The sequence below is a fragment of the Cydia fagiglandana genome, chromosome 9, assembly GCF_963556715.1.
Source record: "Cydia fagiglandana chromosome 9, ilCydFagi1.1, whole genome shotgun sequence".
Classification (NCBI taxonomy): Eukaryota; Metazoa; Arthropoda; class Insecta; order Lepidoptera; family Tortricidae; genus Cydia; species Cydia fagiglandana.
Window position 1 is genome coordinate 10,688,990 of NC_085940.1, and position 27,931 is coordinate 10,716,920.

A 27,931-nucleotide genomic window follows, 5' to 3' on the forward strand; every position below is an offset into this window, starting at 1 on the left:
GAGCCCAGGTTGAAGACGAGCGTGGAGGAGATGGTGAGCGGCCAGTAAGTGGTGTGCCGCTGCAGGCGCGCCTTAGCCCGCGCGGCGCAGCGGGAACAGCCGGTTCACTATTACAATACTCACGGAGCCCAGGTTGAAGACGAGCGTGGAGGAGATGGTGAGCGGCCAGTAAGTGGTGTGCCGCTGCAGGCGCGCCTTAGCCCGCGCGGCGCAGCGGGAACAGCCGGTTCACTATTACAATACTCACGGAGCCCAGGTTGAAGACGAGCGTGGAGGAGATGGTGAGCGGCCAGTAAGTGGTGTGCCGCTGCAGGCGCGCCTTAGCCCGCGCGTTGGCGCCGGCGCCGCGCAGCGGGAACAGCCGGTTTTGCTGCATCAGCGCACCGAACTCCTTTATTCTGACAAAATTAAATTAATCAATGTTAGCATGTATTTATAACCACTCACTCACATGCTTTATTGGACAAAGAAATTGTACAGGTGGAATACCACCCATGGTCGAAACCGAGAAATGAAACTTAATACTTCAAGTCAATATATACCACTCAGTGCTGCCCCCAATAGTGCACACACATTACCATTAGCTTCAAAACTTTAAAAATATCTACTACTATTCAACACAAGATGGCGCTAGTAGTAGATGTATACAGCCGAAGTCAATGGTGTTACACTCCGCCATATGAATCATATGATTTGCGGGAATTCCATTATCAAACGTCTACTTTTGACAAATATAATCATCGCACAATACACAGGGCCGTAGGGCGACATCTCCTTCATTCGTCCAATTTGGGGCAGGATTTGACAGTTGAAGTTCAATTATGTACCGGGGTCGTATTTTGTGCTAGGAAGCTGGAGTATAGGCAGGCGTGGCTCACTCCGCGATTCCGTCGCTTTGCAACAGGTAGCTACAATTAAGTACATCCGTCCCACACCAATTTTGGTGGTTAGCCATAAGCCACGTGTGGCGTTGTCGCCACTTAGCGGTCATATCTGGCCTAATCGTAACAGACGCGTTTTGTTAGAGTGAATCTTCTGTAGCTAGTACTATTATTTATTCTGTGGTATAGGTTGAATAGGTACCTGTAGTCGGTGACGCGGCCGCCGGCGCCCTCGGACAGCGCGGGCGGCTCGTCGTAGGGCGCGCGGCCGCCCAGCGCGCCGATCCACAGCTCGCCGCCCTGCGCCGCCAGCACGTGCGACGCCGACCGCCCGCCGCCCTTCCTGGAACGTCACCAGTCATGTCAGTGAGACCGTAGAGAAATATACTAACAATAGAGTGCTCACTCTCGTTTCGTTTCGTCGGCGAAAGCTAGCGAGATACCGCTCTGGACCGATCATAGTGGCGTAATCTTGTGTTGTGTCTTGGCCACGACTCATTTTGAGTCACCGCGCCAACTAAGTAAGTAAGTACTGCCACGCCGCCCGCCGCGCCGCGCGGCGTCCACCACCGCAGCACTACCTGGGCATAGTCGTCACTGTCAGGCAGGTTGTACCTGGGCACCTCGAGCGTGACGGAGCGGCCGTTGAGCAGGAAGTTGACGAGGCAGGCGGAGGGCCTGGACGCCACGTCGGCGGGCGTGACGCGCCACAGCGGCCCGCCGCACCCGCCCGCGCCGCCCTCCGCGCCGCGCGGCGTCCACCACCGCAGCACTACCTGGGCATAGTCGGCACTGTCAGGCAGGTTGTACCTGGGCACCTCGAGCGTGACGGAGCGGCCGTTGAGCAGGAAGTTGACGAGGCAGGCGGAGGGCCTGGACGCCACGTCGGCGGGCGTGACGCGCCACAGCGGCCCGCCGCACCCGCCCGCGCCGCCCTCCGCGCCGCGCGGCGTCCACCACCGCAGCACTACCTGGGCATAGTCGGCACTGTCAGGCAGGTTGTACCTGGGCACCTCGAGCGTGACGGAGCGGCCGTTGAGCAGGAAGTTGACGAGGCAGGCGGAGGGCCTGGACGCCACGTCGGCGGGCGTGACGCGCCACAGCGGCCCGCCGCACCCGCCCGCGCCGCCCTCCGCGCCGCGCGGCGTCCACCACCGCAGCACTACCTGGGCATAGTCGGCACTGTCAGGCAGGTTGTACCTGGGCACCTCGAGCGTGACGGAGCGGCCGTTGAGCAGGAAGTTGACGAGGCAGGCGGAGGGCCTGGACGCCACGTCGGCGGGCGTGACGCGCCACAGCGGCCCGCCGCACCCGCCCGCGCCGCCCTCCGCGCCGCGCGGCGTCCACCACCGCAGCACTACCTGGGCATAGTCGGCACTGTCAGGCAGGTTGTACCTGGGCACCTCGAGCGTGACGGAGCGGCCGTTGAGCAGGAAGTTGACGAGGCAGGCGGAGGGCCTGGACGCCACGTCGGCGGGCGTGACGCGCCACAGCGGCCCGCCGCACCCGCCCGCGCCGCCCTCCGCGCCGCGCGGCGTCCACCACCGCAGCACTACCTGGGCATAGTCGGCACTGTCAGGCAGGTTGTACCTGGGCACCTCGAGCGTGACGGAGCGGCCGTTGAGCAGGAAGTTGACGAGGCAGGCGGAGGGCCTGGACGCCACGTCGGCGGGCGTGACGCGCCACAGCGGCCCGCCGCACCCGCCCGCGCCGCCCTCCGCGCCGCGCGGCGTCCACCACCGCAGCACTACCTGGGCATGATCAGGCAGAATAGATTATACAGGGTTACTGTCATAGTCATAGAAGGTAGGATCCTATACGCGTGCCTCCGTAAGGGACGAAACATATGCAATGCGACACTATGATTGGTCGAATTTATTTGTTGCCCACCAAAATCCATACTAAATTTAAGGTGAGAAACAAAAAATATGTGAGACTGTGATAAGGACAAACAATAATAGCGCTTTCGCTGCTACTCCTACTGGAAGATACATAAGACTATCACGTTCGGTGACATCCCCCCACCCCTCATGCCAGATACACTTATATCTTAGATTCATGGTCCGAGTCAATTTTGTAGTCACAGTCAATTTACTGCCATCTATCGACACACGATTAAAACTAAATTGTATAAAAATATCAATAAATGTATACATATGGATAAATTATTTTTTTTATTATGATTTAGACCCTTGTTCTTTCACTGATATATATTAAAAGGTGTTTCTAGCCGAGAATAGTGTAACAATAAAATTTTAACTCTGCATTTTTTCAATACTGTTTAGTACGTGACCCGTCTTCGTTCGATACCCTTAACGCCATCTAGCGAGCCCAGTCGATAACAACATGGTCCGGGTTGCTAGATTAAAAATAATTTCGGTGCCTTCCTACATTTTTGTTTATTTTTTTTTTCGAAAGGGGTTTGTAAATTAAAATTGTCTTCAAATATTGTTTTTTCTTTCTATTTAATATTAGTCCAAATAAAGTAAAGAAGAAAGGTAATGTTTTCTTTCCAAAGTCACCTAGGATCGCACGAATCCAGTTCGGGCTGTGGCAACTCCGCCATTTGATTTGTCATTATTCTTCCTGTCAAAATGAAGATCGTGGACCGTTTTCTTTTGCGGTGTTTCGCCGTATGAAAGCCGTTTAATGGCTATAATACATCCCATCGGGAGACATCTCCTTTTTAAGTGAGTATTTTGGTGATTTTTGCGACGGGTTTTGTGCATAAGATTCCATTTAATAGCGTGGTGAATTTTATTTCACAGTCCCGGATTTTTATCCTATATGGAAGTCCTGTGAGACGATGGTGTGTTGGTGGAGGCCTCATCGAGTCGACATGCTGGTCAATCCCGGCCACGTATGCCGCTTCTCCTCGATGGGGCCTACCACTTAGTCTACAGTTTGGCTGTAAGGCAGCCCCCAGCCAGCTTGGTGTACCGGCGGTCGGGGCCTGTTCGCTATTACTACAACTACCATGGATGCAGAGGCACTGCGACATGAGTCTCCATTAGTGTGTCGGCAGTGGTACCTTCCTTCTAATGTCACTACTTAAAAGGTCAGAGACAACCAATTTATTATATTCTCCAAGGCGCCCAACTTACTTTAAATAATTTTCCTTATTTTTTATACCACGTACCCAGAGTGCCCAACCATAAGAAATGTAGCCGCCAAACCCACATTTGCTCTCATATTTTTTAGTTAAGTCTGTAGTAAGCTAGCCGAGGCTATTTAATATATTATAATGTCATAAGTTAACATTTGACACTTCTAAACTTAGATATTTGTCGTTTAGTCAAATAAATGTATTATAAGTAATGTACTAGTTTCCTTTATTCCATTTTAATTAGCCCCCTGAAATAATAATGGTAACAGTGTCACCCATCGCGGGGCTTTTCTTTTGGCGAGCACCCTTTAGTCACATATAAGTTAGCTAAAGGAACTTATGGTTGGACATCCTGTTTGCTTTATTGTACCTACTTTTGTTTACTGCAATATTCAAAATAATTACTATTTAATTGTGGTTAGGACAGCCACATGTTGTCAATTATCTACTTATATACTTATGTTGTACTGTAAAGGAGTTGTAGTCTAATTACTTATTCATTTGCTGGTATTTAAACTCCAGATGTTATTAACTTAAAGCAATTTTAGACAATTGTCATAAGATTAAACCCTTACCGAGTAGTGAGGTACTTAAGTGGTTAAACTTTAATTTACTTTTTACTTTCAATTTTTTTTTGGTGACTTGTTTTCAAACAAAAGTTTATGATTTGCTGGAGGGTTAGTAGTAGTGTTAAAAATGTAATACCTAATTTCCATTGTTTTTTTTTATATACTTGATGTGAAGGATTAGTTACTGGTAATTGTACTACTATGGTAATCTTGTTTGAAAGGATGGACCGTATTATAAATTTATTACATAATGTAAAGGGAGCAAATTTGGAGGTTATAGTGAAGTACAGTCAGCAGGAGTTTACATTTATTAAGTTTATTACGGGATGTTTGGAGTTGAAGTTTAAAATAAATAAAATTAATATTAAATAGTTTCTTGACGTGGTTGGGTACAGTCAGTCACAATTATTGTTGTTGACTTACGTTTTTTTTTTAAATAACTTACCGATATTCAAATAGCGGTTTACCTTTAAGGTCGAATCTTATTGTAGTAGTTTTCACAATTGTTTCGTACGGGAGTTATGTTTATTACCTACTTTTCCTTATCTATTGTCTCGACTTAAATCGAGTTTTTTCCTTATTGTTGTTATTTTAGGTGAAGTAAATATTTACTTATTAGTTAACTATCGGTGATTGCGCGTTTTTTTTTTTTGTTGATGTTCGGTAGGAGTTTTTTTTTATATGTGTTGCGTGCAGGAGTTTTGTTTACGTATTACTTTCTTTCGATCGTGTCTGAGCAAACGTAACTCAGGCACGTGGTTTGTTTGTTGTTGGTGGGCGAAGAGGACGATTTAAAGACTCTTCGCGTGTTTACCGGGGTGCTGGCGCTTTAAACCAGCATTCCAATCGGCACTGGCTGGTCGGGTTTTGGCGGACTTTAAACCGTCAAGCTCTTAATAGCAGTGCCATCTTCTTTGTTAACGCTTTGCGGTATGACTTAAATCATATGCGTGAACGTTAATGTTGATGTTAGGGGGTTGTTATGTGGTACACGCCTTAAAGCGTTGTCCGCAAACATCGGATTATTGTGTGTCAGACTGACAGACTTGCATTGCCTGAAATGGAGCCTGTACAGTCGAGTTCCTTGTGTCTCGTGTTGTTTTGAACGTTACCGTCTGCTTGTCGTTCAGACACAGCTGGTCAACGTATCATTGTGTTGTGTTTTTGTCTTGTTTCCGCGTCCAGACCTGTGTCGACTTAAGGCACGGCCTGATAAATGCGCGTTACTTGAATGGTGTAAAGTAGCAGTCACCGATCTTAGTTAGTTAAATTTTACCTGGCTATAAGCCGTCTATCCACAGTGAGCGTTGGCAGTGCAGGGCGAAATTCCTGATTTCGCACTGCAGGGCCAGTGTTCCTGTGAAGAGTGTCGACTGGTAGCTCAGTGGCTCTTTAGCCGAGCTATCAAACACTGTCCTTGACTCACATAGGTAATTGACTGTACTCAGTCATTACCACAGATTATTGAATAATCTGTTACCTTACGCACATTCCGCCATATAACTTGGACGTGCAGCCCGCGACCCAGGTCGCTCGCTGCGCCGCCAAGATATACAGCGATGCAGTGCGTAGGTAGGGAGCTTTACAGCTTCGCTTATTAGCGTTTAGTTTCGTTTAGGTTAATATACGTTTAGGGTATCGTAGTGTATATTACGGTACAGTAATATTATAGTTTGTAGGTGGTAACTTGTGCACAGCTCGGCTGTGCTTATTTTTTTTATTATAGTTTAATGCGTGGGTTCGAATTGGGTGGTCGTTGCTTTCCTTTATGCCTTTAGTGTCGATTTTTTTTTTTGGGACTTCGTCTAGAAAATTAGAGGGTGGTTTTGCGAGCTGGGGGCCAGCTCAAAATTTTGCCGTTGTCAAAATTTTCTTCGGGTAGGGGAGCACTGTAACAATAAAATTTTAACTCTGCATTTTTTCAATACTGTTTAGTACGTGACCCGTCTTCGTTCGATACCCTTAACGCCATCTAGCGAGCCCAGTCGATAACAACATGGTCCGGGTTGCTAGATTAAAAATAATTTCGGTGCCTTCCTACATTTTTGTTTATTTTTTTTTTCGAAAGGGGTTTGTAAATTAAAATTGTCTTCAAATATTGTTTTTTCTTTCTATTTAATATTAGTCCAAATAAAGTAAAGAAGAAAGGTAATGTTTTCTTTCCAAAGTCACCTAGGATCGCACGAATCCAGTTCGGGCTGTGGCAACTCCGCCATTTGATTTGTCATTATTCTTCCTGTCAAAATGAAGATCGTGGACCGTTTTCTTTTGCGGTGTTTCGCCGTATGAAAGCCGTTTAATGGCTATAATACATCCCATCGGGAGACATCTCCTTTTTAAGTGAGTATTTTGGTGATTTTTGCGACGGGTTTTGTGCATAAGATTCCATTTAATAGCGTGGTGAATTTTATTTCACAGTCCCGGATTTTTATGCTATATGGAAGTCCTGTGAGACGATGGTGTGTTGGTGGAGGCCTCATCGAGTCGACATGCTGGTCAATCCCGGCCACGTATGCCGCTTCTCCTCGATGGGTAAGTTAATTACTTGTTTTTGAATTCGTAATCCTTACGCCCATGCGGGGGTCCGCTCTTTAAATCATGAACCGATTTTTCTCCTTTATTTAGGTTCCAGCTTGTCAAAAGTCTGTGAACCCTGTCTTACTACCTGTAACTCGTTACAGGGCCTACCACTTAGTCTACAGTTTGGCTGTAAGGCAGCCCCCAGCCAGCTTGGTGTACCGGCGGTCGGGGCCTGTTCGCTATTACTACAACTACCATGGATGCAGAGGCACTGCGACATGAGTCTCCATTAGTGTGTCGGCAGTGGTACCTTCCTTCTAATGTCACTACTTAAAAGGTCAGAGACAACCAATTTATTATATTCTCCAAGGCGCCCAACTTACTTTAAATAATTTTCCTTATTTTTTATACCACGTACCCAGAGTGCCCAACCATAAGAAATGTAGCCGCCAAACCCACATTTGCTCTCATATTTTTAATTAAGTCAGTAGTAAGCTAGCCGAGGCTATTTAATATATTATAATGTCATAAGTTAACATTTGACACTTCTAAACTTAGATATTTGTCGTTTAGTCAAATAAATGTATTATAAGTAATGTACTAGTTTCCTTTATTCCATTTTAATTAGCCCCCTAAAATAATAATGGTTACAATAGCTTTTTCTTAATTTCCGTGGCACGTTTCCTCTTTAAACTTTAATCATCTTATATGGAATTACATATGTCTTTGGTATAACACAACATTGTTAACCCGCAGTCGTATTATAAATGTAGAAAAAAAAAACAATTTGAAATACGTTGTGATTGAAAATAGAAGACCGTGTCATAATCGCGTTCCCACAGAACATATTGCAAGCTAACCTTGTAAACGCCTAATATTGCCATAGACCGAGACGCGTGGAAGAAAGAGAGGGAGGCCTTTGCCCAGCAGTGGGACACAACAGGCTGACAAATAAATAATAACCTTGTAAACGGGGACTTACAGATTCCGTGGCCTCCGCAGCCGTCTGCGCCGCCCGGAGTCCGGCGTGGGCCTCCGCCGAGTGAATGATCTCTACGTCGTAGTTCGCGCTCGAGCTCGCGTTTTGCTCTTCCTGTAACACGATACAGTAATATCTTAGAGTGGTATATTCTATCTGTTCAATTTCTTTGTCCAATGAGTATTTTGCTTAATGAGAAAGTGATTCGCAATGACACTGGACAGTAGAGATGCAACGGATAGTCACCACCACCACCATCACCACCGAATATTCGGCCAGCGGAACTATACCTACATTTCGGTTTTTCAGGTGCGCATTCGGCAGGTTTGACCTGTTTCCTAGTAAACGTTCGCAGGGACTCATTCCTAGGTTCGAATTGAGTGCACGCGCAAGTCAGTGGAATGATTAAATTGTTTTAAAATAATAAACAAGTACGATTATGACCGTGTCTGTTTCTTAAATCCAATTTGTTTACTCCGAAATCGAGCAACGTTACTTATCGGGTTCCGGCCGGATAGGCCGGATACCGGATAGTAACCGGATATCCGGTGCATCTCTACTGGACAGATAGATCCGAATACCACCCTTGCCTTGCCTTGCCTTGCTTGAATGGTGTAAGCGCCATGTAAAAATAAAATAAGACAAACAAAAGGTGTCAAATTGTCAATATAAATCATTGTACCGCTTGCATATTCTTATTAAAGTATCAAAAGGGCCTAACTTTGGTTCCGCACACGCCTCCTAAATGTATCACGGAACACCATTGTTCCGTGATAGGTAAAGGTATATAAAAGAAGTCCCCTATTCTTTGGCGCGAAGCATCATGTCTAGTTTCCATTTTTAGATTTAGATGATCTTAGTCATAGCGTCAGGCAGACCCTACTATGCGAAACAGAGCCAACGTGAGTGTAGGGGACTGGCATCTGTCTAGAAGGGTGAATTGTTTTCGCTTTCGATTTAGGTCACGAGATGGCAGACCCTCCAACACGCACGGTGCCACGGTCTCTATTCTGTTTTGGCTACAAATATAATGACCACCAAAAAATACTTTGGTACCCTAAATAAAATAAATCATGCTTACCAAAAAAAATTACTGAACACCAAAAAAATAAGGCCTAAAATTACAAAAGTACCACCGTTTTAATTACGACTGCACTTCAAATTGTATTCGAATACCAAATATATTGAATGATTACCAAAAATCATTAATGATCACCAAATCTTGAAGACCAAACTAATGCGATATTTTCACCTAAATAAACACTATGATTACCAAAAAATGTATACATATTACCAAATAAAGTAAAATGCTGCCAAAATTATTAGCCCCTCCCGCTCTACCCCCCGTACCCCGCACCGCATACCTATCTAACCTAACCTACTTTTCTAGGAGCATACTGAAATGCTACTAGAAAAGTAGGTTAGGTTTGTACTGCTATCAGTTAAGTGGGCTAGGTTAGCACTGCGACCCTTACAGAAATGAATTGCTACTAGAAAAGTGGGTTAGGTTAGGTTTAAACTGCGACCCTTACAGAAACGAAATGCTACTAGAAAAGTGGGTTAGGTTAGGTTTGAACTGCGACCCTTACAGAAACGAAATGCTACTAGAAAAGTGGGTTAGGTTTGAACTGTGACCCTTACAGAAACGAAATGCTACTAGAAAAGTGGGTTAGGTTAGGTTTGAACTGCGACCCATACAGAATCGAAATGCTACTAGAAAAGTGGGTTAGGTTAGGTTTGAACTGCGACCCTTACAGAAACGAAATTCTACTAGAAAAGTGGGTTAGGTTAGGTTTGATCTGTGACCCATACAGAAACAATTGTGGTTACAATTTTGGTGGTCATTTACTATATTCGGGTGTAGAATGATTATTTTGGAGTCATTTGCTTTAATAGGATAGCAAGATTTAAAAATTTGGTTATAATTTTATATTAAAATGGAGTTCTAATTTTGGCGGTCATTTACTATTTTTGGGTTTACAATGATTATTTTGGTGTCATTTTATTTAATAGGATATCACGATGTGAAAATTTGGTTATCAATTGACATTAAAATGGGGTTTGAAATTTGGTAATCATTTACAATTTTTGGGTTAATAATGATTAGTTTGGTGTCATTTCCTTTAATAGGATAGTAAAATGTAATAAAATTGGTAATCATTTCACATTAAAATGGTGTTATAATTTTGGTGATCATTCATTATTTTAGGGTGGTAAAGTACATTTTTTTGGTATTAAATTTTATTAAATCTGGTGATCAGTTAAATAGCAGCCTTCTGTTTTTATACCATCTTAGTGTCACTACTCACCTCTAGATGGCGCTAGTTTCTTAAATAGTCCTTGATTTTAAGACCTTTTTTTATTAATATGCCTTTTTGAGTAGTATTCCACTTGTCCACTTTGTCCAATGTCAGTGCGTCTCACTCTCTCATTAAAGCTAGATGGATAGGTGAAAAACCACCCTTAACCAGAAGGTAAAGCGATTACATATGTTACCTTTAATAAAACGCGACCGACCCAGGGGTAGGGATGGGAATAATAATCGATTATGGTAAAATCCGTACCCCAGTACCGGCAACGTCGGTGGTATTTTTGATTCTTTTGAACCATGCGTGGCTGACGCGTTATGAGGAGTAGGGTCTTTAAATGTTATTTGAGTAACAGTGTTTCATATCATATATATGTCGGCGGCCGATCGTAAGATCAGGCAGATCGTGATGTTCCTGTGTAATGTTTTGACGATAGTCACATTAAACCAATGTATAGGTAGGATAGGTTCGTCAGGTTGCTTCAGATGCCCGAAGGCTGCCCAGAAATAGGCTCCGTCGGCTTAGGGAACAAGTCAAAGATTTTTACGTTTCACGATATGCCTAGGAATTTCACGATATGCTTGATCTTACGATCGGCCGCCGACATATATACATGTGATTGTTAATAAATAAATGAAATGAGTTACTAGGTGCCCCTCTGTAAAACAAAAAGAAGGGCTTAAAAAATTGCCATTATGATCGTCTAGTTAATGGAACAAATGGTCTGAGACCATTGTGAATTAGAACACCAGAAGTGTATGTAATCTGTAGTATAGTATATTTTACAATGAACACTTGTAACCACGAATCACTCCCAGAACAGCGCCATCTATTGACGTATACTGGCAACAAATCTAACAGTGTCTTGAAAGTTACATGAATGTTTCATATGGTTTCTTTAACCTTTTGACCTACGCACAGAAATTTATTATATTTGTTTTAAGAAAAAGGGCATTGAGTGTATGGGAATAATGGGGTTTTCTCTGGAACTAAAAGGTAAACCCTAATCCCCACAGGTCCTTACAATACCAATTATTTGTGACATTGGCATACTTTAGAATGTATGAGCACTTAAATAGTTATTTGTTTTACAAGGGGGCAACGTTGTTGTTTAACCGCTCGTGCTAATATTGATACCCGAGCAAGCGAAAGATTCCAAAATTGAACCGCGAGCGTAGCGAGTGGTTCGAAAAATGGAATCTTGAGCGTTGCGAGGGTTTCAAAGCACGAGGGTTAAACAAAATTTGTCCCCGAGTGAAACACAAAATTTTTCACCACACCAACCCGAAGCAAATATTAAATGTAAAATATCAAATGAAACCAAACCAAATCAAATCCAAATGAATGTTATTAAATATTTATCATCCAAAATCATCATTTAAAAGTCAATTCTACCAGCAAACATAAGAAAACAACTCAAAATTTGCATTTGATTACTTTGCCTCACATGTGAATAAAGTGCAACTTTGCTATCAGTTTTTGAAGTGCAAAGTAAGCCTTTCCGAGCTGGTGTGGTGAAAAAAAACATTTGAGCGAGGCGATTTGCTGCCTACCGTGCATCGCATTATAATAATTTTTCTACTCGTCGACTTTAATTCTTGAATTAAGATTTCGTATACCAAACTTCTTTGGGTACTTTTAATGTATGGGCTCTCAACTCAACTATAATATTCATTTCGATACAGTTTAGTCAACTTTAATGAAATTGACCAATCACAGCTCGCTGCGGTCAAGAGGACGAAACAAAACCATAGCTCAAATTAATTATTTATTTTATTTAGGTTGTATTGTAGGAACAATTGCTTCATAAGTCAGAAACGCACATGTGACACCCTTAATATAGGAACATCCATAGACTACGAAAACCGCTTATCGTTACTTGTTAGTCTCCATAGGCTACGATGGTTAAAATAGAGAAAAAAACTGTTTAAAAATTGAATTTAGCAAGGAGCATTTACGCAAGTGTAAGGTTTAAAACATATTTTTGGTGTATTCCTTTTGGTTCCCGTTTTATGAAATCGAGTAAATAGAATTCAACGAAAGAAATCAAGACAAATTTGTTTTTAACAATTCACTTACATCATTTTTTATAAAAAAAGGATCAACGTGGGATTAGTAAAATTAAACAATTACCAATTGTTCCAGGCGAGGAAATAAAGACACTATTTTTCCATTTTGTTTTCACCCAGTTGTTCGTGGGACGGGAACGTAGAGGAGTACAGCACTTTTCTGCACTAGAGCATAAACGTATCACTTTCTGCGCACCATTTAGAACAACAACGACCCACTTTCATAGCATGATATATGAAAAATACTAGTGTGTGAGCTATTATGACTATTACAACGTAATACAATAATTATTTGTTTTACAAGGGGGCAAAGTTGTTATTTAACCGCTCGTGCTACGAGTAATATTGATACCCGACCAAGCGAAAAATTCCAAAATTGAACCACGAGCTTAGCGAGTTCAATAATGGAATCATGAGCGTTGCGAGGGTTTCAAAGCATGAGGGTTAAATAAAATTTGCCCCCGAGTGAAACACAACATTTTTCACCATACCAACTTGAAGAAAATATTAACTGTAAGCTATCACCCAAAATCAAATGAATGTTATTAAATATTTATCATTCAAAAACATCATTTAAAAGTCAATTCTACCTAAAAACAACTCAAAATTAGCATTTCATTACTTTGCCTCACATGTGAATAAAATGCAACTTTGCTATTAGTTTTTGAACAGTCAAGATTAGAGAGCCTTTACCACTTTTACCAGTTGGTGTGGTGAAAATAAATAAATCGATTATAGTATTATGATATTGATGGCCAGACATAATAAAAAAAATGAACACCAGACCATACCAAAAATTATATTTAAGGCCAGGCCTTAGAAAAATTCGATGGTAAAACAACATTGGATGGCGGATGGCATAAGTGTAGTCGTATAAATTTATGTTAGCTAGTTTCGCTGTGATATAACGCCATCTATTATCGTGATCATGTAACGTTTTACAGAAGTGACGTCTTGCGGGATAGTATTCCAACTGTTAGATATCTTAGTCCAATGTGTATTGATTGTGTCTCACATTTTGCTTAATGAGAGAGTGAGACGCAATGACATTTGACCAAGCTATTGGTCAGATGGAATACCACCCTAAGAAACTGCAAAAAGGGTCACATGTATGTCTGTCAGTGTGTGAACTTATTTGAGAGCTTGATAAGCCTTTTAGCAAGAAATGAGAGAACTCAGAGCTAACCACCACATTCATTAGTTCGTACATTTGCCTCTCTATCGTATAACTATACAAGAGCGATAGATGAGCTAATATTTCCGAAAATATTATTGTATTAAATTTTGCTCACCAAACCTGAGCTAATATGACAGGTTTTGATGTAGCACCATTCGCCCATACCCTTTAATGTGACTACTCGGCACTAGATGGCGCTAGTAGTCACTAAATTCTCCTTACTTTTTCAATTTCAATACCTATTCAAAACAATTTATTTTATAAAAACATACATGTATGATGCAGGGGATGGAGCCACCCGGTAAACAAATAAATGCCTGTATTGGGAGGCACCGCTCTTCCCTAGGTTTACGAGGTTAACAGCTTTTTACCATTTTTAAACAAAATAAGCAAATCAGTGTCACCTATATTTAATTAATGTGGACGACCCCTTGCAACGGCTTCTCCGTCCAAAGCCAGTCCCCATTTTCCTCATTGTATATTAACATTAAATAAAAAAAAATATTGATCCTTCCTACGAGTTTTTTGATTTTTTGATTTTTAGAGGAGGAATGGAATTTGTATTTCGCTTCTAAGTTATATAATAATAAAAAAGTAGGGGCATATGTATGCTTTATATTTTAACAAAACAGTTTACTCTTTATGGTGTTCGTCGTTTGCTGTTTTCGAACGTATTATAGAATGTTTATGATAGTGTTTTAAAAATAGCAAAATAAAGACTTGGCTTAAAGGACTTGTTAACAATAGGGGATATTACTGCAATGTTCTGCAGCCAGAGTGCAGCACTACCGACTCTAGTAAATTCATAGACTAACTTAAACATACTGTGCCTTAAACTGTTTATTGACAAGTATTCACTGACAATAAAATATGACATTGATGCATCAAGGCGGTTTGTTAACAAGGGCCTACCGGTAAATGCGAAAATCGTAATTTAGTTATCTGCCTCTTTATCGCTCGAATATGCAAGAGTGATAGAGAGGTTAGATAACGCAATTTCGATTTTCTTGTTTCGCGGTAGACCCCCAGATTGTGATGGATAGTGGTAGTGGCAACTTCTACGCAGAGTTTCGAGAGATTACCTTCATCGGTATCCCGGTGACGGTGGTGGTGACCAGCTTGTAATGTGGCAACACTAGACGCCCGAGCAGTGTTGCCAGCGCGCTCGCCCTGGACACTATCACTTCGACGCCCATCAGGCCGTTCCCCATCTGAAACGTACGTGGCGAGAATATTGAATTATTGTTTGATATTTAGAATCGGGAAGTGTAATGTTAAAAATATGTTTACAGTTAGTGCCGGTTGCGCCAACCACAATTAGCGGACTGATCATCACTCAGCAGTGAATTATGAAACTTCCCATACAATAAAGTTTTTATTTATTTTAATCTTTATTGCACAATACATGAAGGTACAAATGGCGGACTTCATGCTTAAAGTTTGGCGAACGCTTTAACGATGACAGATCCCAGACGGTTTGGTGCAACCAACCCTTAAGCTCTGGTTTCTTAGGATAGCGGTGCCGTCATATAGCGGCCGTCTCCATACAAAATAATAGGACATCCATATTGAGCCGTATTATTTTGCATGGAGACGGCCGCTATATGTCGGTAACGCCATCCTAGGAAAAGCGAGAAAATGCAATTATATCAATGTTTATTTGTTTTCTTACCTCCGTTAATGGCTGATTATTCACTCTGATTTCGGCTTTCTCTGGAGTAACGTTTATTATTACTAAATGGCAATATTGGATAGGGTATGCCCTGAAATATTTAAAAGTAGATGTTACATTTACATTTAATAGTACATGACTTTAAAAATAATTTAGAAAATAACTCCCATACATCTACTTGTCAATGATTACTGGATACAGCCAATATCAGTTGTCAAACTGCCTGCCTGCTGATAGAATAATAATAATGATTTGCAGAGGCTGGGAAACTGCAAATTGTGGATGATTTTCGAGTTCACTTCGTTCGACAAAGACGAATCCACGACTTGCGTTTCCTGGCGAGGTATATACAGTGCTTTCCTCCATACATGCGAGGAAATAAGGTAAAGTAATTATTCATGAAATAAAACTATTGACACGGATTATATCGCGTATATTTAATTCATACTACATCCCGACGTTTTATTTCATGAGTAACTATCGCCAGTAATTGAGTAACCAAAGACAATATTAAAATAATTATTATTTAAGCATCAAGCATCACTCAAATCGAACCTTCATATCAAAAATAATTTCCCTCTTTATTTATTTTTTAAAAGTTTAAGGCACACTCATACTGCCGTTCAGTACCAGCCGTGTAAATTATGTTAAGTATAAACATCCTTAGTGATTGGTTAACTGGCCATAATAAAACTTCGATAGGCGAGTCCCATACACCGAGTTGCCTCAAGCGGCAATCTCCTCGTGCTCGTTCTGTGTGGACCCGACTAATGTTTATTTTTTTATGTTACAATACAATGGCACTAACATCTTTATGTTGGGGGTTAAATTAAAGGATAAATGTTGCAGTGCCAACATAAGAAAAAGAACCAAAGTTAGAGACATCCTGACCCACATAGACGTGCAGAAATGGAGGTGGGCAGGCCACACTGTAAGGTGTAAGATCGAAAAATGGAGCCAGAGAATCCTTATGTGGCACCCAAGAGACGGGTCAAGATCTAGAGGCCCACAACTCAAACGATGTGAGGATGAAATAATAACTGCTGTAGGACCATTCTGGACAAGACGGCCAGGCAGAGAAATACTGGAAAGAGTTGGAGGAGGCCTTTGCAAACAGGCTCACTGAACTATGAGACTTCATTTCAAAAATCAATCCAAGCAAAAGCAACAAGTTCAAAGTTCAGAAGAAGAGACTATACAAACAAAAACATCTTTATAATAAAACTTACTGTGGCTGAGCAGTGCTCGTCGACTCAGATGTACTAGGTTGACTGGAAGCTTTCTTGTTCTGCTGGATGAGAGCATTCAACGCTATCTCTGCCAGACTCCTTATGGAGTCATCATCTCGTGCACTTGTGATGCATATTATTCGACCCCTGAAACAGCGATATGTCAAATTTAAATACTGTCTTCTCTACTAAGAAGTATGTAATGTTAGTGTAATTATCGGCTCGCTGCCATTTAATATTTTAACATATGTAGCCAAAAATAAAATAACATAATAATTTAGTACAAAAACTCATATATTACTTTTCCTAGCTTACCTGTTTTGAAAAAGTGCTTCCGAGTTAGGCCTGGCAGATTGTGTGGGTGATGGCTGACTTAGGGCTTCAATGGCAGCGCAGAGGCCCACGACGTCACCTCCAGCACCACGCCGCACCGCGCCAACAAGGCACAAGCCATTAAGGATCTGAGGATAGTTAGTTCACTGTCAGTTTACTACTTAGATGTGTACTGAGAAGTCTGTTTTTAAACTTGTATGAAATACAGATTTTTTCAAACAAGAAATACATGTAATATAAACAAAAAATAAAAAATTATAAACAAAAATTAAAAACTACATAATACAGATTAACTAAACTAGAATATTCACTTTACAATTATTAAAATGTTACGTAATTCCAATTAGGGAACATATCAAATTATTTTATTAAATGTTATGATTTGTGTTTTTTTATGTAGTCACACTACTATTTAAATTATGAATTGAAATATTATACATAAGAAAAAGAATACTGCATTACTGCAGACACTATTACCACTTAGGAACAATATATGACTAAACCACAGATTAGTTTTTAATTTACAAAACTTTCAGATACACTATTAGTCCATTAGGAGCTATTCCTGGGTATTGTTCCATTGATTCTCTGGTATAAAATAAGAAAAAGTAGAATAATCAAAATAATTAGTCAGTAGTCATTTATTCTGTCATACACAATTCTTTAGGCAGAACAAAGGCAATGTGTAGTTACCCTATAGGTGGATTATCCCTTAAATTAACAGACCGCTAAACTCAGCTATACTGCTGCCCTGTTACAACAATTCTCTCAAAGTGTCATGTGCACTTTTAGTATCCTAATACTTGATAAGTCATTGCTTTGTATAAGTTTTAGAATTACCAACTACTTACATGGGTTAAGTTCTGTTGAGCTGCAACCCAAGTATTAAGGATGTGTGCTGCAGAATCACTGACAACAAATCGGACCTGAAATACGGAATATAGAAGCAAATTTAAGTAACTACAATTCGAGTAATAGCTAGGTGTAAATAACCTCTTGAGGATCAGACTAATATTACTTAAGAATACCTTACCAGTTTGCCTTCAGGAAATAGATCCCAAACTATTCGGCAGTATTCAACTGCAGCTTCCACACTGCAAGTCCATAGCGACTTGCAAACTGGCGGTAAAGGGACATAGCCAGGGCCCCGGCTTTTAGAGACATCGAAGTCTATCGGATTGTCCGATGATATACCAAAGTATGGCGTATGATCGAGTACGAAAATAGTTTTATGATTTGTAGGAAACATTTTTAGAGCCTATACGCTTCACCGTTTGTTTAAAAACATTGCTTAATTTATGGAATTTATAAAAATGTTCATTTACTCAACAGCTCAACATTTAGATTTAGTCACTTTGACAGTTTTGACACTTTGCCACAGACTATGTAATGAACGAATGTATTTAGTTGAATGAATGATTAGCAGTGTTGCTATACAATAATATATTTCCCCGCATAATTTCACTAAAATTACTATAGCTGGTCAAGTAGATCTTGTCAATAGAAAAAGGCGGCAAATTTTAAAAATTTAGGCGCGAAGGGATATCGTCACATAGAAAATTTGGATTTCACGCCTTTTTCTACTGACAAGATTTGCTTGACCATCTATAAAAAAAAATCATCATCGGCTCTGTGAAATCGTTCGCGTATAATCATAAAACATGTATAGTTGTCGTTTTGAAATTAAATAATGCTGCTAAATCTCGTTATTTTAGCTGTTAGATCAAATAAATAACAAGAGCTAATTCATTCATTACTCATAAAAATCTTTAATTTGGAGGAAAATAATATATTATGTGCAACACCCAATTTTTTTAAGCTATTTAAGATATATTTTTTAACGTTGATTATAATTTAAACAAGGTATACACGATGTAGTCCAAATCAAACATAATTTCTCAAGTTGTCACTTTTCTTCTTACTAGGAACGAGCGAGACCACTATAGGGCGAAATACAAATTGCCTCTCGTGCAGAGTCGTTTTATGTACCGAAAGACATCGAACAGGGGCCATCCCTACGGTGAATGTGAGAGAATGAGAAAATGGTGCATTCGTCGATCAAACCGGGCCACACATCCGAAGCCAGAAATTAAATTAACCACCATTTTGTTTATTTTCGCGTAAATAATTATAATACTGGATACTTTAGTGAACATTTTTACTCGGCCGTATAATGAAGTAATCGATTCATTCTGGCGATGCTTAAAATATTAGGAATGTGCTATTAGCGTACCAGCGACGTCGGGCCCTTGTGTTGATCTTTGCAGACGGCCGCGCCGCTTATAAACGTTACTTCGGCGCAGAGCGCTCTAATATCAGAAAACAGCAGTGCAAGACGAAAGGATTGAGAGCAAACGAAGTGGCCCGTTGCGATTCTGTCAACGACTCCTCAGGAAATCCAAAGGGAGCGATCCCCTGGTAGGTAGGTGTAGTGCAAAATTCGGTGGTCGTGGGTTGTGTAATGAGCATCGCGCGTTGAGTTGCATCAATCTTGAATCTGTCCAGGAAATATCGAAGAGTCGTGGGCGAGAGTCCCCCGTGGCGCGCCCGGCTAACATGAACCACACGTCTGCTGCGGACAGGCAGCACGACACTAATGTGAACCAAGTGGAGGAGATGGAGACACAAGACGGTCAGTACCACCATCTATCGTAACCCTGGCAAACTTATCTGGCACGCCAATGACGTATGGAGTAGCCCTAATTTATCATTCAAATGCACTTATATTATTCAGTGGTTAATGGTCGGATTAACGTCATTGTCATTTCAAAGTAGCTGTTTTGTTCTATTTGCCAGATATAAAGGTTAAGCATGGGCTGTTTATCATTTTGATTCATAAATTTTAAATATTTACACTATACTTAACCTCAAATGTAATTAAACATAGTATTGGTAGGTATGAAAGTGACCATTTGTTTATGTGATGTCTATGTCATATTCTTGTTGGTGATGTTAACATCAATATTTAATTGTTTACTTGCATTAGGTTCATGCACAATCATATACATCTTCCTTTGTTCTAAAATTGCAAGTCGTCCTCTGAGTGCAATACTTTCTAATTTTAGAACACTTTGTGTTTAATACTTAATTAAAATTTGATCGTAATATGATCTTTACTTAATGTCAAATTAATTATTATATCAGATGCAAGTTATTGATGTGGTCATACACATTATAAATATAATATTTATTGTATATATTTAGTCATCTATGCATCCACACTGTGATTAGACAAGTAAAAAAAAAAGAGATATTCTGCATGTTTTATGGTTTAGTTGCACATTTAATATGTTCACTGCCAAGAACATGTATGGGTGTTCATTTTATACTGGGGGCCTGGCACCAAAAGTGTTAATTATCATGAGACCTGACTTGCTAGTAAGATGAGGTTATTTGTATAGGCAATTTGTCTTTTTCATTATAGTTTATGAGTTTTAATGAGGGATCAACCCGCGTGCCAGGCATGGCGATTATGGCATTCCCCCCCATCAAGGGGGAGGCCTATGTTCGGCAGTGGACATCTTATGGCTGAGATGATGATGATGATGATGAATGAGGGATAAAATGCTAGTTATTACATGAATTTAATATAACTAAATTATCTCTCCAATGTACAGTCACCTGCAATAATATGTTACTCTTCGCAGGCCGCAAAAATATGTGACACGCTCTTATTTCTCTACAAATAAGATCGTGTCAGATATTTTTGCGGCCTTCATTGTGTAACATATTATTGCAGGTGACTGTACCTACAGGTTACCTTGAGAAAAAAATTAAAATATCTATAAATAAAAAATATTTGCATAGTTCTTAGTCAATAATATTAACATAGTACTTAATCATATTATCTTAAACTCAGTTCATGCCTAAGTACATCTACTCAAATACTATGCAGTCATTTAAAATAGTTTTCCCACCTCCACATAGTCCACATCTATTTGGAGATCAAGTCAAGGTTTCCTATTTCAAATGAGCTGTTGACATATAAATTTAAAATGTATATTTCTGTACATATTATGTATAAGGTATACATGGGTTGGGTATCTTTGATTAAAAAGACAAATAAGAAAAAGAAACTGATAAAAAAAACAAACATAGACAATGTGTTTGTACCAAACCATAAAGAAAAAGAATTATTAGTTGTTCATTGTTCAGTTGTTTTCCAATGTTCTAATAAATGCCTCTGTTCTCCTTGCACCATTTTTACATGTCTCTGTTTGGCCCGATGGTTGACTGTTAGAGAATGCCATTAGGCATTAAGTTCGCCATTTGTACATTATTTTTTATGTTTTGTGCAATAAAATTTAAATAAATAAATAAAAATATTTTATTTCTTATATTTAAGAAATAAAGATTTTAAGTGTCCATTTGTGAAAATAGCTCCTAAAAAAGTTTTTAACAATTTTGGAACAGACAATGGCAACATATATACAATACAAAAAAAAATGCATCTATACTTTAATTACAACATGGTCTTGTACATTTTGATTCTGAATATAGGACTTTTGTGTCTTTATTTTGTACAGTCCAGTGTAAAAATATGGGTGTAGACAACTTACTCAAAAATATGTCCCATAGTTCCTAATTCACTGACATAAGAGCTGTTGGACATATTTTTGAGATGATTTGGGCACCTATATTTTTACACATGATTGTACTGCATCTGTCTGTGACATCATTACGTAAGGTAATATTTTTCTTAGGTATAGTGTGACATACAATATTAGAAATTAAATAAAATGGAACTAAAAATATTCCATTCTAAATTGTTGCCATGTTTAAGCATTTTACGTATGAAAGGTATAGTACACCATAATTTTAAGTCAAAAATAGGACAGTTATGTAGAAAGTGGCGCCCTCATTTATTTTCTATCATTTCTTGTCAGACTTTACTGAAAAATAACATTATGTTGCACCTCTTTTACTCATAATTAGTTTACAGCTGGCTAGTACTAAATTCTCTATAGTCCAATATGACAACTTATGGCATATTGTGTCATTAGATATATTAAAGAGTATAAGCAATTCTTTTGGACATAATGAATGCAATATTTATTATGTGAAGATGTGTTAATATTTATTAAGTAAGATTACCTGTAGGGAATTTTTAAAAAGAGTGCAAATTTATCCTAAATGTCTTTACCAAAACTGGATACTAAAGGTGAATAACCCCGCTCCACAATCCCATACAAAACACAAAGGCGTACAAAAATTCCACAACCCCATACAAAAAGTAGTTTCTGCTAACACAGAGCTCACAGGCCCGAGTAATGAGACAAACCCAGGATATAATACAATCCTGCTTGCAAAGACAAAGCGCAGGCCTGGTCGTGTGTTCATCCCTCGGGGTCAAAAAGTTTGGAGACCCCTGTGCTAGCAGAATAACATTATTTTTACTTACATATAACACGTTATCAAAACTTCTAAAACTGTTAATGTGCTCACAAAAATGTTTCGGGAATAGATCTAACAAAGATGGCTCAGCAATACTGATTCCCATTCCACTGTTTAGAAGGGTTAGTTCCCGATTCGCCGGATTCTTGTTTCGCCGGATTTCGATCGAGAACTAACCTGAAGGCCTACCGCGAACCACGTTTGACGTATTGCCTCCCTGTCTCACTTAAGTACGAATTTATAAGAGCGACAAAGAGGCAACACGTCGAACGCGGTTCGCGGCCCTCTGTCGTCAAGCTTGCTTCAATTTGCACAGATAAATTGTCTCGGCAGCCCTTGAATGAAATCGTTATTATTGTTTACTTTATCACTTGTTATCCATGCAATCTGATAAACAAAATTCGTCAGGTGAGTAATGATAGTATTGTATGTTACAGTGGAGACCGTAGATACCGCCACAGATAAGGATTGCGACGAGACGGAGACTCTTCTTATGAAATGGTCCACTGATCAGGTGGTCATGAGTGAGGTTATGAAGAACCAGGAGACAACATCTACAGCTATGGTTGTAAGTATAGGCGTATCGTGATTAGTCAATTTTTCGCCAATCTTGTTAAATTGCCCGATCGAATCAGGACGTGCGAACGCAAACGCCAATTTGGCTCGCCGAATTCAACCGCCGATAATGACCGATATTACCGAAGAAATGAGATGCGGACGCAAGAATACCAATTTGTGACGCCACTATTTTCGTTCTGGGGCATTTTTTCAATTTAGAGGACTCTAATGTCACCATAAATCTAAAATTGGTGATTGAATTGGAGATTGACGCCAATTTCTTTTCTGATCAAATCGACCGATTTGATCAGTCCCGTCTGCATACCATTTATCTTTCTAATAATTTTTAAGCATTCTCTGAACTCTTTTAATTTAATTGACGGCGATTCATGTGTGAAAATTAGTGTCTGGTTTTTGACTGATTAGTGATTACCTAAATATTTCGTTATCTCCTGCTCTTCTTTTGATAATTTTGTTTAACAACATGTCTGAAATGTGTAAAACGATAAAAGTCACGGACACTAAGTAAATATTTTTAAATTCTGCCTAGTTTTTTCATGTGTAATAATTCAATTTTTTTGATTATTGCTCATGTGTAAACTCTTCGGTTCAATTCTTGAATACTAGTATTGCCAATTTTTGTACAAGCACCTTGCATAATATAAATGGGCCTTAAGGTCTTAGGGTCTTAAAAAATAATGGTGATTATTGATCAACCTAAAATTTTTAGATTTATCTCCTTTTTTTCCGCCAAAAATTGGTTGGCCAGGCTATACGTAAAAGCCCTTACGATTAGTTACGATTACGATGCAGATATTGCAGATAGAGTGAGCAATATAAGTACAGGATCTGTTATAGTAAAAAAAAACTAGTGTATTCTATTGAATCAGGCGTTACTTTGCGGAAATCCATATTAATTTAAACCAAAATATTACTTTGCTAATCCGCGTAAAAGATAACGTGCTTGTCAATCAGGGCTAACCCGTCATATTACTTGCGTATTTTTTACGCGTATCAGCAAAGTAATATTTTGGTTTAAATAAAAAAAAAAATAGTTTTTGTTTTAGTAGTGGTTGGTAACAGACACTATGAATAAACACATTACTTTCCCCACACAGCAAGACACCGAAATGGAGGACGACGAAGCGCGGTCGGAAGCGACCTTCCGCTACACAGTGCAGAACTTCCGTAGCCTCAAGGACTCGGTACTGTCCCCACCCTGCTACGTGCGCAACCTGCCCTGGAAGATCATGGTGATGCCCCGACAGGCGCCCTCTCCCGACCGCCAGCAGCAGAAGTCGCTAGGCTTCTTTCTGCAGTGCAACGGCGAGAGCGAGTCTTCCAGCTGGTCATGTTACGCCATGGCGGAGTTGAGACTCATCTCGCATAAGCCGGACTGTGAACCGTTTTTTAGGAAGATACAGCATTTGTTCTACAGGTGAGTGTGTTGTTTTATCATTGTTCAACACATCCTACACAGACACAGTGTGTTCCCAATATTCCCATGTCCGTTAAATCACGTAAGAGATCGACTCCGATCCGGCGCTAATCCTCTGGTTTCCTAAGATAGCGATGCCGCCATAGCAGCCGTCTCCATACAAATACTACGACATCCATATTTAGCCGTATTATTTAGTATGGAAACGGCCGCTATATTTTATCTCAATGTAAGTATGTACTTGTCACTCACTCGCTAAACCGTAATTCCAAGAAGAAACCTTAAAACGTAGGTTTGCAAATCGCGCGTCAGAAGGATTAATCTTATCGTTGGCATTGTACCGATCTACCGATATCCAATAAGGTAAGGTGCATTGGGTTAACTTCAAAAACGGGATAATTTTGAAAGTCACTCATATCTACGGAACCTTCATGCTATCGCAATACTTATGCTACTGCAACGCTTACCAAGGTATCTTGCTTACTATTGCTATATCAGAAAAAGCTTCGTTAAGTAGATATTTGTTATTTTCAAAATTACCAAGTTTTCGAAGTTAACCCAATACACGTTACTCACCAATTTGGAAATGATTGCTCATGTCATGTACGTTACAGTTAGGAAAACTAACATTCGATGCGTGGCAGAAGAGTAACGGTCAACTTATAAAATTTTGCCGCGTGGTAAAAAAAAATTCTGTCCCGATCCCGACAGGTTTTCTCATATAGGATGACAATTTATTATGTAGGTAGATCAGATGATAATAAGTACATCGACATTGTTTCTCAACAGTAAGGAGAATGATTGGGGCTTCTCCCACTTCATGGCGTGGAACGACGTCCTGGACCCGGAGAAGGGTTACATCAAGGACGACGCCATCACCCTCGAGGTGCACGTGACGGCGGAGGCGCCCCACGGCGTGTCCTGGGACTCCAAGAAACATACCGGCTACGTTGGTAAGTTACATACTTGTCACGGCCCCCATAACGCATTCACTGCCAAGGGGCGTGGCCAAGGAACAAACTTGTATGGCGGTGAACGCACATGTGCGTCGGGGGCAGTGAATGTGATAAGGGGCTCTCCTGATCCTGGAACGGGGCTGGGTGTGAAATGTCGTCAGGGGACAGAGGTTGCCATATTTAATTACACAAACGGGTCTACCGCGATATAATTTCATTGTTTTACCTTAAATTCCGACGCTTTAGCTGAGTTGGACCAGGTGTGGTGTGGTCGTTTGTGTAATTAAATATGTGTACAAAACGCGAGAGTTTAAAGTGGGATATGGGGTCATCCATTAATTACATCACACGTTTAGGGGGAGGGAGGGGGTCAAGAAAATGTGACATATTGTGACATGGGGGAGGGAGGAGACACAAACTTTATTGTGCGTCACTTTAACTTCATCAGTAACCGAAAATTTATTTAAATTATTTTATTCGCTGTAAGTACATTTAAATAACAAGTTTTTTAACGATAATCGTTTTTATTCGATTAATTTTCTTTCCTAAGCAGTTTTGGGTTATAAAATTACTAATATTTATATCGTCAAAAATATTTAGATAAAATATTAATAATACTTAGGTACTTACTTAATTCGATTTGGCGATTTCGTAGAATAAATGTGACGTCACAATAGGGGGGAGGGGTTTGCCAAGTGTGACCCCTATGTTGCCACTTTCAAAACCTCATTTATTCGTTTTCTCTAAATATACATAATGTACGATGTACTCCTCAATTAAGCTCTTCTGATGAAGAAACTCCGGGATAGTACTATCATCTTTTTATTAACTTAATAACTAGTGACAAATAACGTTTAGGTTTTTGGGAAATCTGCAATATTTGTGCAGCCGATTCGGCTGTACGGTGCAGTCTAATGTAGGTATGCGGAACGGGGAGCCGTGACGTCTGTGCGTGACGTCATGCGTCGTCAAGCGGTCTTCGTACGAGTACTTATGTTGCGTCAACACATTTAAAATTACCAAATCAATGTTTTCGTACTGAAGAGTGTCTGTAACCCTCAAATAACCCTTTAAAAATGATACTACATAATAAATATCCCCTCACTAGGCAGAGCTAATATAAGTAATATACATGGGCAACTGTAATAAAGCGGAGGATAATTTAACGTGACCTAATATCAATCTCATACACACATTTAGAAATCTATGTGGATATAACAGTTAGTGCTGTCTAAATACGTGGAGGTGTGTTTACACGCTCGTTGAAGTTTCGTCACCACGGTGTAGGTATATAAATGGCACGATGATTCACCGACACGATGATGAGTTATTATGCTCTATCATTTCGATCAGGTTCAGTACTTAAAATCAGCAAAGCAAGTCGTTTTTAACCGCCTTCAAAAAAAAGGAGGTTCTCAGTTTGACCCGTATGTAAGTATGTATGATACATACTATAATATATATAAGCATGTATGTTTGTTCGCGATTATCTCACGTTTGGCTGAACCGATTATGATACGGTTTTCAGAAAAGTGTTTGTTCACAAAAAAAGTTGATAAATTTTACCGATCTCATATTTATAGAGTTATTATGAAATCTAGCCTGATAATCATCATCTTGCTAGGTAGCGTTTCCGTTTACTTGGGGTTCTTTTCTTCTATTCGGCACGATTGAGTCTATATTGAAGGTCGGCGTCTATATTGAGATCATTCAGGTCTCGCTGAACCGTCGTCAGCCAGGTGGCAGACATTCTTCCACTTCCTCGCTTCGTCGTTGGAAGCTCGGGCGCTAGCTTGACCATGTAGTCTTCTGGACGCCTCTGTACATGGCCATACCACCTCAGACGTTTAGCTTGTTAATTGTATGCTGGACTTTAAATCATTCACTATTGGCACTAAAGCTAATCTGATATCTAAAAGTTTTTTCTGGCGAAAACCTCACATTAAACTAAAGTGTTAGAGCCTGAAGTATAAAAAAGTGTTAGTTTTGACGTCTTTCAAGATGTAACACTTCTCCACAGGCCTCAAGAACCAGGGTGCGACTTGCTACATGAATTCCCTGCTGCAGACCCTGTACTTCACCAACCAACTGAGAAAGGCTGTCTACAAAATGCCCACGGAGTCGGATGATAGTACAAGGTAATTTTTACCATTTAATCATTCATTCATTCATTTTATTTCTCACAAACAATATAGATTATGATTATGATTATTATGATTGTGATTAACCCCTTACTCCAAGCAACTAAAAATATTTGCTTTAATTTGAACTTTAATAGCTTACAATAGAGTTGAATATCATATCCGCCGTATATGGTAAAGGGTTAACACATTTGCAATGTAATTTTGGGGCTATCCCATTTCAATATTAAATTTCTCAATTCGGGCATTCCAAGCACTTATATAGGTACAACATGATAAAGATTTGGTGTCATCGGAATTAAAAATTATAGGGATAGAGAGCGTGCATGAACTCTAGGGAGCACCACACTCCCCTGTATATTAACGCTAATTATTTTTAACGTCAAATTTAAGTTTTATATTTAAGTCCTAAGATAGCAGCTCCTCTCCAACGCGCACGATACCTATTGACCCTATAGACCCCGTGCATGAAATATAGGGGGCAGGATAGGAGCCGTCAGATTTTTGGTGCGAGGCGTAAATGTGTTTATGTTTCCGATGTAGCCCACAAGATGGCAGAACCTACTATGCACAAGGAAACGTACCGACGAGAACGGTAGA

At 40.0% G+C, this 27,931-nt stretch overlaps 2 protein-coding genes and 1 long non-coding RNA gene across 8 annotated transcripts in view; 2 read left to right on the top strand and 1 right to left on the bottom strand.

The window, feature by feature from the left end:
• The window catches only part of LOC134667399 (protein asunder), a 33,895-nt gene extending 15,712 nt beyond the window's left edge, over window positions 1–18,183 (bottom strand). Inside the window, exons 1-10 of the mRNA XM_063524801.1 lie at window positions 17,878–18,183; window positions 17,696–17,770; window positions 16,827–16,972; window positions 16,512–16,658; window positions 15,283–15,373; window positions 14,693–14,821; window positions 8,059–8,169; window positions 2,472–2,632; window positions 1,084–1,224; window positions 248–398 (exon numbers count right to left, since the gene is read on the bottom strand). Of these exons, the coding sequence (XP_063380871.1) occupies window positions 248–398; window positions 1,084–1,224; window positions 2,472–2,632; window positions 8,059–8,169; window positions 14,693–14,821; window positions 15,283–15,373; window positions 16,512–16,658; window positions 16,827–16,972; window positions 17,696–17,770; window positions 17,878–18,093 (1,368 nt within the window). The 5' untranslated portion in view covers window positions 18,094–18,183. The remainder of the gene's footprint in view (window positions 1–247; window positions 399–1,083; window positions 1,225–2,471; window positions 2,633–8,058; window positions 8,170–14,692; window positions 14,822–15,282; window positions 15,374–16,511; window positions 16,659–16,826; window positions 16,973–17,695; window positions 17,771–17,877) is intronic.
• On the top strand, window positions 3,470–4,199 carry LOC134667402 (uncharacterized). The gene is made up of 2 exons (XR_010098634.1): window positions 3,470–3,571; window positions 3,650–4,199. It is a non-coding gene; the product is annotated as an uncharacterized LOC134667402 (long non-coding RNA).
• Window positions 18,184–18,846: 663 nt separating the features above from the next.
• The window catches only part of LOC134667372 (ubiquitin carboxyl-terminal hydrolase 7-like), a 28,969-nt gene continuing 19,884 nt past the window's right edge, over window positions 18,847–27,931 (top strand). For 3 of the 6 annotated variants that reach the window (XM_063524760.1, XM_063524763.1, XM_063524762.1), the window contains exons 1-6: window positions 18,847–19,266; window positions 19,350–19,476; window positions 22,676–22,806; window positions 23,915–24,234; window positions 25,024–25,187; window positions 27,211–27,328. In XM_063524760.1, the coding sequence (XP_063380830.1) occupies window positions 19,401–19,476; window positions 22,676–22,806; window positions 23,915–24,234; window positions 25,024–25,187; window positions 27,211–27,328 (809 nt within the window). In that variant the 5' untranslated portion in view covers window positions 18,847–19,266; window positions 19,350–19,400. Of the gene's footprint in view, window positions 19,267–19,349; window positions 19,477–19,596; window positions 19,737–22,675; window positions 22,807–23,914; window positions 24,235–25,023; window positions 25,188–27,210; window positions 27,329–27,931 lie in introns of those variants that run through there. The other 3 variants (XM_063524761.1, XM_063524764.1, XM_063524765.1) reach the window with 3 other exon arrangements.